Raw genomic sequence first — 13,207 nt, 5'->3', positions numbered from 1 at the left:
CTCCATAGGCCGATTGTCGTATCTTGTCTGCCCGCTCAGGCAGAATGTGTCCCTGCTCTCCTCTCTCGCTTCGCCGTCCCTACTGTAGATTATATAGGGGAGAGACATAAACCAAAGTAGACCCATCTGCATCATTATTAGACAGTCCGAGCAACTGACGAAGTATAAAGAGTGAGAACGTATGTGTAGGGTAAGTGGGAACTGTGGTTCGAATGGTCAAACAAACACTGGCCTTTCACTCAGTAGACTACTTATTGTGTTTTGCTGGAAACCAAGTCTTCATTTACTTATTTTTATAAATTGTCTTAAGTATTTTATGACTTAATCCAGAACCAAGCACTTTTGTTGTACAAATAAACCTAAAAACTAAGTAACCCAACATTTCAAGTTTATTTTGAAATGAGACTGTATGTATGTGACAAGGAGAAACTGTACTGTGAACAAGGAATTGGATTTTAACAAGTCACAATGCAGGAAACTGACACTGTCCCTGATGCGTCCAAAACTGACACGAGAGGGGTACCTTGTCTTAGAGTGTCATAGTTTGTAGCACCACTGACCAAGCATTTCAATTTGAAGAATTGAGAGTAAGAATGTGTTTGAGGGAGAGTGGGACATTTAGGAGTCTAATAGAAGAGCTAATTGGCAGATTAACAAGAGGGGAAAGGGGACATCCAGCCGGAGAATGGGACAAGCGACCAGCTGAAGATGAATCTTGTTGTCTGAGCAATTGGGGGCCTGAAGGTGCAGATGCAACCTGGCAGAGCTGACTGGAGATCAGAAACATATAAAGGGGTTTCCTGAGTAGTGATCAGAGAAAACTATTGAGGTGGGGAAGCAGGGAATTAGTGCAGGGGCATAAGTTCAACAACACATGACATAACTCAGAACCCATCAAGTTGAACCTCTTTATTGCAAAAGGTTTGAAAATATGCTTTTATCTATAGCTTTTTCAGGTTCATGGCATGATAGTAACCAGACGCTGTGCTCTCCCTTATTTTCGTCTTGGTCACGACTGTCCAAGACGAAAATAAATGAAACTTTGCAATGTGATGTGCCTTGCTGTTCCCCGTTGAAGAGTATGATGGAAATTGTAATTGTTTAGGAAAAAAAGGAAAAAAGTGGAGGGGAAATACAGGAAAACATCCAATGAAGATAGATGAAACAGTCAGGGGGAAGTTCAGTCACTCCGACTGATGTCACTAAGTTGTCACCAGAGTAAAAGAAGGAGGATGTGGAGGAAAAAAATAGATCAATCAGTTGTCTGACGAGCTCAGCATCATCTCGTCTCTTCCTGAGAATGGAAACCCTTGAAGAAGCCGAACTTTGCTTTCCACAACTCCTCAACTCCTCCTGCAGGAAGAACATGCGTCCTCACTCTCTATCTTTGCTCATTCACATTTTACTGCCCTCCATCTCTCTGCTCACTGTGACTCTCAACCTGTTGGTCATCATCTCCATCTCCCACTTCAGGTATTCAAATGTTTTACCTCTTTGTAAAATTGGTATACAGAAAGGAAATGGTTGATGGAACGAAAGAAAACATAATAACATATCTTTCAGGGAAATATGTTTATGTGTTTCAGTCATTGCTTTTATCTTTTAATCACAATTTAAGCTACCAATAATGATCAGCATGTTGTTCTCTTATCTCTCCAGGCAGCTCCACACACCCACCAACCTCCTCCTCTTCTCTCTGGCTGTCTCAGATTCTCTCGTGGGCCCCCTTTTGTTTTTTCAAATTGTGGTCATAGACGGCTGCTGGTTCCTCGGTGACCTCATGTGTACTTTGTATACTGTTTTGAGTTATATTATTGCCTCTGCTTCAATAGGAACCATGGTTCTCATAGCAGTTGACCGATATGTGGCTATTTGTGATCCTCTACATTATCCCCACAAAGTCACACAAAAAAGAGTTCAAGTCTGTGTTTGTCTGTGTTGGATATTTTCTATTTTCCTTAACAGTCTGATGCTGAAGAATAACCTGGAACAACCAGTCAGGTATAATTCCTGCTTAGGAGAGTGTGTCATTTTTATTAACTACACTGCTGGACTTCTAGATATTTTTTTGTCCTTCATTGGTCCTGTCACTGTCATCATAGTTCTGTATATGAGAGTTTTTGTGGTGGCTGTGTCTCAGGCTCGTGCCATGCGCTCTCAGATTGCATCTTTACATCTCAAGTGTTCAGTGACTGTAACTGCTAAAAAATCTGAAATGAAAGCAGCCAGAACTCTGGGTGTTGTTATTGTTGTGTTTCTATTGTGCATCTGCCCATATTATTGTGTTGTACTCACAGGCCAGGACACCTTGTTTAATGCCTCATCTGCTGCCTTTGTAATTTGTCTGTTCTATTTCAACTCCTGTCTTAACCCTGTGATCTATGCCTTTTTTTACCCCTGGTTTAGAAAATCTATCAAGCTCATTGTTACTCTTAAGATACTGCAGCCTGGCTCATGTCAGACCAACATGCTGTAGAGCAGGGGTCACCAACCTTTTTGAAACTGAAAGTGTAAACAATAGTACGAAGGGCTACTTGTTTGATACAAACTTCCTGAATAACAAAGTTTCACAGATAACCTTTTAATTACAATAATGTATGTAAAGTGACTGATCACACATTAATGTTAATTATTCCTCACAATTGTTATTGACAATGATTTCCACAACAATGATGGTAGGAAACACAGATATATGTAAACATTTATTTCTGTTAATCTGTTCCAACATTTGAAAGTCAGAGGTATCCTATCTCTGATATTTTTGTAAATATATTAGACAGTTTTGTTTGAAGCACATTGTAGTTGTGAAACTGATCAGCAACTGTACTTAATTATCCTCAGTTTGGTTGGACCACACAGTGTGAGGGGAAATAAAATCTGTTCTCTCTCACGCAAGTTTACAAAATCACTCCAATGTACCTTGACTCTGATAAGAAAATAAGCTTTCGATGTTTTGGCCACCGGATGATGGCACATGCACTTGAATGGTGGCCAAACAATAGTAATAATGACCTAAAATGCAAGTTTGTAAATCCTTACAACTTCTGAAGTCAGGAGAGAAAAAAATAAATATTGATTGCCTTGAGGCCTTACGCATTCTAATGCTGCGTTCACACCAAAAGCGTTGCGAATATTGACATCCATTCGCGTCTGTGCATTGACTTTCCATGGAATCTACTCTCGAGAAAAATGTGCAATGTTTTTGGTCCGAACGCAACATAAGAATGAAGACTAGAATACTGATGATTTAAATGTAAATTGGAGAAAATGTTAAACAACACTTTTTCTCACACAGCCTGAATCTCTTTTCCCCTCCCTCTGTCACAGAAACACAGAGATACATTGACGCCGTCTCTCTTCCCTGTCACACTCTTATCGGCACATCGCTTTATTCGAATTGCAGTTTTGGTCACGTTTTATTTCTTCTTAGTCCTGCAGACCAGAAGGCTACCATCTTTGCCTGAGATGACGTAACAAACCTTAACAACCCTCTCTCTCTACAAGTATCAGTCACAATTGCAAATCATTTTGGGTGGATTTCACCGAAAAGCTATTTATTAAATGTTATTTCCGTGGCTACACAATAAACCCTATAGCTCAAACCTCATTAACCCTGTTTTTATATAAATATATACGCAAGTCCAGAAATTATTTCTTTGACTTAAATATGTGCATGTAAGATGTTTAAATAGCAAATATTGTAAAACAAAACAATTTAAAACCATGTGAGTGGGCATTAGTATACATTATTTGTTTAGCTGTATTACATAAGAATCAAGTTAAATGTTGCAATGACTGATCCAAACTATAATCTGAAAATAGTCTGTATACTGCTTGGCCCTTTCTCTGTCGCTTGTCTCTCTTTTTAATAAAGTGATATACGCCTTGTCTATTTCATCTTTGTGCATGAGTTTGACTGAATTATACAAATATGTCTCGAACAGGACATAATCATAAGCAAAATGTGTGTTTTCAATAATATATTCATGTAATAATAATACTATGATTATGCAAGGTGTTTTGTTAAATTGAACCTATAATTTCCACTGTATAACCCAAATAACATACTGTATATATTTATCTAGTAATCACAGGGTTTAACCTACAAACCATCTCACGCCTTTTGCTGATGGATTTAATACTAGATAAAAAGTTCTTCAAAACCCCAGTACTGGTAGGTTTTAGAATACATTTTAGTATTGAACCTTTAAAGCCATTACCGGTTTAGCTCCCAGTTACATTGCTGAACTGCTGCCCCCTCTGAGCAGAGCACAGCCTGAGATCCACAGGCAAGGCTCTGCTGGCTGTCCCCAAGTCCCTTAGTGGGCTTTTGCTGTCATTGCCCCTCAGCTCTGTTAGATTGAGGTCCTTGTGGTGGTAAAATAGAAACCAATACTTTACCATTCATGCCGTTTCTGTTTGTCACATCTTAATATTAGACTTAACACATTTACATCTTACAGTTGGCTCTATTTTAACTTTATCTACTTACAGATTTACACATAACATCATAACATTTTAAGTGGACACTCGCACTATCGAAAATCCCCACTTTGTAGAGAAAGGGAGCAAAAAAACTGCTCTGTATTGTACTTCGACCAATTATTCATAAACATTTAATCGAAATGGCTTTAATTTTAGGGTTTGCTTGTGCAAACTGTCCTTTTATTTTGGACTTGAATTCATTTAAATTTAATTTAAGAGCAGCAAATACAGAAATACTTTTTTCTCATGTGCGGGAACGCCATTAAACGACATGTCAAACGTTTAACTGTTAAATAGTGTCGGGTTGTTATTTTATTTTGATATGTGGAGAACGTGCGTGAACCTGCAGCGCTGCTGTGGAACCACACGACCTTCATCTTTAAACACAGGAAGTGACGTGTGGGTGTGCAGAGTTCTTTAGGATTTTTGTACGTCACCTCTGGCAGAGCTGATTAATTTTAATAAAATAAAATAAAGTATAGTAATGACATTTATTATCTTTTACGTAACTGTGAAAAAGAAAAATAAGCAGCCAATGACCATTTTTCCACTGTCCACCTCTGACCTTTAAACTTTAAAGTGAGTATTTTGCTCCTTTGCAGAAAGCTATAATAAGTTAATTATGTTCTCCTCCTATGAATCGTCACCTTAACGTGGTGGAGGAGTTTGAGTGGCTCAGTGATCCTGGGAGCTATGTTGTCCGGGGCATCAGCCCCTGGTAGGGTTTCCCAAGGCAAACAGGTCTCGGGGGAGAGCCCAGACTAAGAGTGGTTCAATAAACCCTGATGAACAGCAGCCCACGGACTGAAGCTACCTTGCCCGGACAAGGGAAACCGGGGCACCCTTCCGGAGCCAGACCCAGGAGTGGAGCTCGTCGGGGAGCGTCTGGTGGCCGGGCTTTCGCCCATGGGGCCCTGTCGGGCTTAGCCCGAAAAAACACCATGGAGCAGCAGTCACCCTGTGGACGCCCGCAGGGAGAATTATCGGGGTCGGGTGGTATGTAGACCGGGCGGCGGGCCAGGCGGGAGACCTGGGCGGGCCTATCGCCGGCGGCATATACTAGCTCTAGGGACGTGGCTGAGCGCCGCTGTGTTGGAGTTTCCCCGGGGAACGAGAGGGTCGCCTCCCTGCGCCAACGGGTTCTGGGAGTAAGGCTCTGACTGTTGTTTGTGCTTATGCACCGAACAGCATTTCGGAGTATCCGACCTTCTTGGAGTCGGTGGGAGGTGTCCTGGAAAGGGCGCCGCCTGCCGACTCCATAGTTCTCCTGGGAGACTTCAACGCTCACGTGGGCAATGACAGAGAAACCTGGCGGGGCATGATTAGGAGGAACGGCTTGCCCGATCTGAACCCGAATGGTGTTTTGTTGTTGGACTTCTGTGCTAGCCACAGTTTGTCCATAATGAACACCATGTTCGAACATAAGGTGGCTCATAAGTTTACCTGGTACCAGAACACCTTAGGCCGGAGATCAATGATCGACTTTGTAATCGTATCATCTGATCTGTGGCGGTATGTCTTGGACACTCGGGTGAAGAGAGGAGCAGAGCTGTCAACTGATCACCACCTGGTGGTGAGTTGGATCAGATGGCGGGGGAGTCGGCTAGAAAGACCTGGCAAGCCCAAACGTGTAGTGAGGGTGAACTGGGAACGTCTGGCAGAGGATCCTGTCCGGGAGGTCTTCAACTCCCACCTCCGGAAGAACTTCTCACAAATCCCGAGGGAGGCTGGGGACATGGAATCCGAGTGGACCTTGTTCAAAGCCTCTATTGTGGACGCGGCTGCTCGGGGCTGTGGCTGGAAGGTCATCGGTGCCTGTCGTGGCGGCAACCCGAGAACCCGGTGGTGGACACCGGGGGTGAGGGAAGCCGTCAAACTGAAGAAGGAGGCCTTTCGGACCTGGCTGGCCCAGGGGTCTCCTGAAGCAGCTGACGGGTACCGGCGGGCCAGAAGGGCTGCAGCTGCGATGGTCGCGGAGGCTAAAACTCGGGCATGGGAGGAGTTCGGGGAGGCCATGGAGAAGGACTTTCGATTGGCCTCAAGGAAGTTCTGGCAAACCATCCGACGGCTCAGGAAGGGAAAGCAGGGTCTACCCCAGGCTGTTCTCAGCAGGGGGGGGGAACTGCTGACCCGGACTGGGAACATCGTCGGGCGGTGGAAAGAGCACTTTGAGGAACTCCTAAACCCGGCCAATATGTCCCCCGGAGAGGGGACAGCGCCGGAAGACTTTGGGGTGGTTTCACCCATATCCCTGGCAGAGGTCGCTAAGGTAGTCAAAAAGCTCCTTGGTGGCAAGGCGCCAGGGGTGGATGAGATCCGCCCTGAGATGCTGAAAGCGCTGGACATTGTTGGGCTGTCTTGGTTGACACGCCTTTTCAGTGTCGGATGGGGGTCGGGAACAGTGCCCATGGACTGGCAGACCGGGGTGGTGGTTCCCATCTTCAAGAAGGGGGACCGGAGAGTGTGCTCGAACTATCGTGGTATCACACTGCTCAGCCTCCCGGGAAAAGCTTATGCCAGGGTGCTGGAGAGGAGGCTCCGACCGCTTGTCGAACACTGGGGCGTTTTGCAGCCGAGTGCGAAGCAGCAGGGATGAGAGTTAGCACCTCCAAATCTGAGGCCATGGTGCTCTGCCGGAAACCGGCGGATTGCTCCCTCCAGGTGGGGGCAAACTGCCTACCCCAAGCGAAGGAGTTCAAGTATCTCGGAGGGATCTGGAGGGATTATATCTCCCGGCTGGCCTTGGAACGCCTCGGGATCCCCCAAAATGAGCTGGAAAGTGTTGCGGGTGAGAGGGAAGCCTGGGTCGGCCTGCTGAACCTGCTGCCATCGCGACCCGACTCGGATAAGCGGGTGATAATGGATGGATGGATGGATGTTTTACCCTTAAAAATAAAGTGTATAATCATGGGGTCAAAACTCTCTGACTTCTCTTTTATCTGCCTCCACCCGACCTTCCCCGTCTCCTCCCCCAGCTTTGAAGGTCATCCAGCCCTACAGAGTGGTGAGCGCCAACGGGGAGGCGCAGGTGAAGTGCCTGGTCCAACCGCGACCCTCCCACGACCTCACCCCGCCTTACCCTCACCCCGACCCCGAGGAGCTGCGCGTCACTCTGCTCAAAGGCCTCTACGGCGCCCGGGAGGCCTGCTCGTCCATCCTCACCCTCACCGGGCAGAGGGAGCCAGCCGTGGAGCACCAGGGAGGGGTGAGCGTGAGGGTGGGCGGACGGTAACGCATTACAACTCAAACTAGAGGGAGGACATCTTAGAGGACATGTTGTGTACCGGCTTCCTGGTAACAGACGGCCGTCCTGCGTCAAAAAACACAAAGTTACTACAGTTTTGCATATTTCACGAGAGAGATTTTATGAACATGGGAAAATGATGATGTCACTTGATTAATTCTGATCCAACCACACACACAGTCCTGATGTTTAACAGTTAATACATATTCTATAATGATATTCCCTGAACTTTGATCTTCTCTTAGATAGTCATGAATTAACCAAATACTTGAGGCAAGTTTACTGATTACAGCCACAAGGCAATTAAAAGTGCTCTATATAATAAAAGCCTCAAAACAAATTGCATTCAAAAACAATTATTATTATTATTATTATTATTATATAATTCATAAGAGAACCAAGAGAATCATCATCTACTACAGCCAACACCATTTTTATTATTATTATTATATTATATAATTCATAAAAGAACCCAGAGAATCATCATCTTCTACAGACAACAACATTTTTATTATTCTTATTATTCTTATAATATAATTCATAAGAGAACCAAGAGAATGATCATCTTCTACAACCAACACCATTTTTATTATTATTATTATATTATATAATTCATAAAAGTATATTTGGAATCCTTTATTTTCCGTGTGTAGCCTCCTATTTGCCGTTGTTCCACTTGACAGTAATATATTAATATATCACGATATATATAAAAAAAAAAAAGACCATTTGTTATCTGCATGGAATGAAACTGGGCCGAAACGTGTGTTTCAGGTGCAGTGCTCGGCTCAGATGACAGAGGGCGCCGTGGAGGTGACGGTGACCGGACTGAGGGCCGCGGACACGGATTCGTACCGCTGCGACATCGAGATCTTCTTCCCGCCGCCGTACCGGCGGCTCACCGGCAACGGCACGCTGGTTCACGTCTTAGGTGGGACGGCCCGCACCGAGACCTTCCTGTCTCACTCTCAGTCTCACTCTCCCATTTCCTTTTTGTCCACAGGCAGCTCCGACTGTCCCGTGCCGGCGGCTCAGGGACAGATTGCACACCGGGGTGATGATGAGGAGGAGGAGGAGGAAGGTGATGAGAGGTCGGCACCAGTCAGTGTTCCTGTGGTTGTACTGGTGATACTGGTCCTGTTTGTACTCATCATCGTTATCTACTTCCAGGTCAGAACATTATTATTTGATTTTTTTAATTTACACTTTTTATTGTTGTTATTTTATGTATTTAGTACTAGCAACAGTTGTCACTGATGGATGCAGAAAGTTACAATTTAGCCCACACAACCTGGACTTTAAACTAAATACCATATTTGACACGGTTTAAATCATAAAAAAATCAGTAGGATTTTGAAAATCTATTAAGACTTTAAAATAATGTCAGCTAATGCGATGCTTTAATGGTCCAAATGTCCAAAATGAGTTAAATCAGATTGCCACACAGCAGTAACGCCTTCGCGATGCAGGCTAAATCCTTCCCTGAGCTCCCACAACCGTATTGAACGGAGTCCTCTCCTCTGTCCTTCTTTGCTGTTACTCTCTCTAATAAAAAAGAAAAAGGGAACTATCACCTTTTAGTTTATCGCTGTGTTTTTCTATTTGCAGGCCCGACAGTGGGAACGAGGGCGGAGGGAGGCAGTCGGACCGGTACCTGCTGCTGCACTTCCATGTTGACACTTTGCATGAAACACCCACTGAGTAAACCCCCCCCCCCAAAGCCGAGGAACACAGGGGTCAGCATTGACCATGTTATGAAATATCACCTCTGTTTTGATTGAGGTTGTTTTTGTTTTTTATACCACAGCTATAGAAAATGATATATTTGGTGTCTGTGGATATCTTACTTATGTCTTAGTAATACAGTGTGTGTTGTAAACACACACTGTATTACAAAGCTGAAAGACTTTCATTTATATAGCGCTTTTCAAGAGACAGAATATTATTATTAAAACCCTCCAATTGTTTGTTTGGTAATCAAGCACAGGGCAATGCAGTTGTTGTCAGTAATCTGTTTGAGACAAAAAGTATGAACGACTTCCTCAGATTCAGCTTGAGATATAAAAAATTAAATTTTCTGATGGTTTTTTTTCAACCCAAAAGTTGCCACATTTTACTGTCTGACTTTTCAGGCTCCCGCTAACGTGTGAGAACATTTCCTGTTTCTGTCTTCTAGCACCTTCTGTACCATAAGTATGTCAGTACTAGGCTCAGAAAAATCAGCGGTCATAGAGATAACGGGGTGAAAATATGAAGATAACTTATGTAAGAAACATAATTTACTAAATGAACATCGTGCTGTATTGAAGAAGACTTTAAACTAGAGATTGAGACCAAAAACTCATGTTTACAATGTTTACTGAGGGAATCAAGAGAAGTAGAGTCATTTATATAGACTTCTATACAACCAGAGGAGTCGCCCCCTGGTGGTCAGTAGAGAGAATGCAGCTTTAACTCATGAAGCATAGACTTCTATACAACCAGAGGAGTCGCCCCCTGGTGGTCAGGAGAGAGAATGCAGCTTTAACACATGTAGCATAGACATCTATACAACCAGAGGGGTCGCCCCCTGGTGGTCAGGAGAGAGAATGCAGCTTTAACACATGAATCATAGACTTCTATACAACCAGAGGAGTCGCCCCCTTGTGGTCAGGAGAGAGAATGCAGCTTTAACACATGAAGCATAGACTTCTATACAACCAGAGGAGTCGCCCCCTTGTGGTCAGGAGAGAGAATGCAGCTTTAATACATGAAGCATAGACTTCCATACAATCAGAGGAGTCGCCCCCTGGTGGTCAGAAGAGAGAATGCAGCTTTAACACATGAAGCATAGACTTCTATACAATCAGAGGAGTCGCCCCCTTGTGGTCAGGAGAGAGAATGCAGCTTTAATACATGAAGCATAGACTTCCATACAATCAGAGGAGTCGCCCCCTGGTGGTCAGAAGAGAGAATGCAGCTTTAAGACATGAAGCATAGACTTCTATACAACTAGAGGAGTCGCCCCCTGGTGGTCAGTAGAGAGAATGCAGCTTTAACACATGAAGCATAGACTTCTATACAACTAGAGGAGTCGCCCCCTGGTGGTCAGTAGAGAGAATGCAGCTTTAACACATGAAGCATAGACTTCTATACAACCAGAGGAGTCGTCCCATGGAGAGAGAATGTAGCTTTAACACATGAAGCATAGACCCTGGTGGCCATGACAAAGAATGCACGTTTGAGGCACTTTTGCGTAGGTTTCACTTTTCGGAAATGTTTACAATGTTTACTGAGGGAATCAAGAGAAGTAGAGTCATTTATATAGACTTCTATACAACCAGAGGAGTCGCCCCCTGGTGGTCAGTAGAGAGAATGCAGCTTTAACTCATGAAGCATAGACTTCTATACAACCAGAGGAGTCGCCCCCTGGTGGTCAGGAGAGAGAATGCAGCTTTAACACATGTAGCATAGACATCTATACAACCAGAGGGGTCGCCCCCTGGTGGTCAGGAGAGAGAATGCAGCTTTAACACATGAATCATAGACTTCTATACAACCAGAGGAGTCGCCCCCTTGTGGTCAGGAGAGAGAATGCAGCTTTAACACATGAAGCATAGACTTCTATACAACCAGAGGAGTCGCCCCCTTGTGGTCAGGAGAGAGAATGCAGCTTTAATACATGAAGCATAGACTTCCATACAATCAGAGGAGTCGCCCCCTGGTGGTCAGAAGAGAGAATGCAGCTTTAACACATGAAGCATAGACTTCTATACAATCAGAGGAGTCGCCCCCTTGTGGTCAGGAGAGAGAATGCAGCTTTAATACATGAAGCATAGACTTCCATACAATCAGAGGAGTCGCCCCCTGGTGGTCAGAAGAGAGAATGCAGCTTTAAGACATGAAGCATAGACTTCTATACAACTAGAGGAGTCGCCCCCTGGTGGTCAGTAGAGAGAATGCAGCTTTAACACATGAAGCATAGACTTCTATACAACTAGAGGAGTCGCCCCCTGGTGGTCAGTAGAGAGAATGCAGCTTTAACACATGAAGCATAGACTTCTATACAACCAGAGGAGTCGTCCCATGGAGAGAGAATGTAGCTTTAACACATGAAGCATAGACCCTGGTGGCCATGACAAAGAATGCACGTTTGAGGCACTTTTGCGTAGGTTTCACTTTTCGGAAACGCTGGTCGCTGCCCTGTGGTAACGGTGCAGATCCTGAGATGGTCTCTCCTGAAAGACGTGTCAGCTGTTCACATGAAAAGCGACAGAAGCACAAACCCCGACTCCTCTATCGCCTCTGCACGGCTGGCCAATCGTTTCCGTGAAGTTGGTGTGAGTGTCCAATCGGTGGTCACGATACTCACAGAAATGGTTAGCGCTTTCCTCCACAACCACCGTATAACCTTATTTCGGCTACAGAGGAAAAGTCAGTCAGCTTTGTCCTCTGGAGGCCATGATCGACTACCTTTACGACAATGCATCGGGGAGTTGTTGAGATACAGATATTACACTGGAGCAAAGCGTTGGTCTTTCTAGTACTGACTAATGCAAAGTCTGAAGGAAACAAGCAAGATTACAAGCAACATTATTTTTCTGCGAGGCCTAAAACCAAAAGGAAAAGGAGAGCAAGACCCAGTTTCATTTATCTCTCAAAGAAGGAGCAGACCAAAGGTGGACCACACAGTTCAGGCTTTTACATTCTGATTGCGTCTGTGGTTTCCATTTGTCTCAGAGAAACCCGCACAGATTTTACAGAAACACAAACTTCTGAAAAACAGGATGTGGACTCACACACTGCTGACTTGTTACGCCAAATCAAATGATTCATTTTTTGTAGTTTTTCACAACAGCAGGTACACACACACACACATGGTCACAGCTCCTTTACACCCCCCGCCCACTTGTTTCATTCCATAATTAAAAAATGTATCATCATGTAAATGACTTTAAAGTGCATTCATAGATAGTCAAGTTAAACGCCATCAAGACCGTAAACACACACCTTTTGAGGGGATTCAAGTATTGGTCCTTTTTGCATGCAGCCTACTTTGACTCACAGAGCCGGTTGCACCAGTTGTTTGGTAAGTTTCAACAAAAGCATTTACTAATCTGACTTTTATGCATCGTCCATTTGAAACGAGGTGCACCACTCAAATGCACAGGTGTAACTTGTGTGTGTGACTTAGCCAACTAAACCAACTGACAAAACATTAGCTTATAATAAAAGAGGTGCACGCAGCACGGCCGATATGACCTGAAACGTAAGGCATTATGTTTAATAATGAATGTTGATTGTGGAGATTTAAAATCACACTTCACAATTGACTCAATGAGTGAAGCAGCCAGTTAGCTAATCACATATTTTGCTCTCATTATAAATTTTGTCATGTAAGTAATAACAATGCCCTGAAATCTGAGTTTAGACTTACATGAATTGTAAATAAATGAAAAACATTAAAGTGAGCACTGTGTGTAATTGTTACATCATGTG

The 13,207-nt window shown here is 44.0% G+C and overlaps 1 protein-coding gene and 1 long non-coding RNA gene across 2 annotated transcripts; both read left to right on the top strand.

Annotated features, from left to right (window-relative positions):
- Positions 1 to 1,300: 1,300 nt before the first annotated feature.
- LOC117750903 (trace amine-associated receptor 13c-like) lies at positions 1,301 to 2,674 on the top strand. The gene is made up of 2 exons (XM_034562341.1): positions 1,301 to 1,473; positions 1,660 to 2,674. The coding sequence occupies exons 1-2, from the start codon at positions 1,301 to 1,303 to the stop codon at positions 2,474 to 2,476; spliced, it is 990 nt and encodes a 329-aa protein (XP_034418232.1). The 3' UTR covers positions 2,477 to 2,674.
- A 5,906-nt stretch (positions 2,675 to 8,580) lies between these two features.
- On the top strand, positions 8,581 to 9,710 carry LOC117750906. Its single transcript, XR_004611828.1, has 3 exons — positions 8,581 to 8,660; positions 8,733 to 8,899; positions 9,338 to 9,710. It is a non-coding gene; the product is annotated as an uncharacterized LOC117750906 (long non-coding RNA).
- Positions 9,711 to 13,207: the final 3,497 nt, after the last annotated feature.

This window comes from Cyclopterus lumpus, chromosome 21 (genome assembly GCF_009769545.1).
Source record: "Cyclopterus lumpus isolate fCycLum1 chromosome 21, fCycLum1.pri, whole genome shotgun sequence".
NCBI classification, from domain to species: Eukaryota; Metazoa; Chordata; class Actinopteri; order Perciformes; family Cyclopteridae; genus Cyclopterus; species Cyclopterus lumpus.
The sequence above is the reverse complement of the archived record's forward strand: the minus strand, read 5'-3'. Positions and strand labels throughout refer to the sequence as shown.

Excerpts from the sequence above, each read along its gene's own strand:
- LOC117750903 (XM_034562341.1), top strand. The coding sequence starts at position 1,301 with ATGGAAACCCTTGAAGAAGCCGAACTTTGCTTTCCACAACTCCTCAAC. Across the intron at positions 1,474-1,659 it reads ATCTCCATCTCCCACTTCAG|GCAGCTCCACACACCCACCA; the intron begins GTATTCAAATGT and ends TTATCTCTCCAG.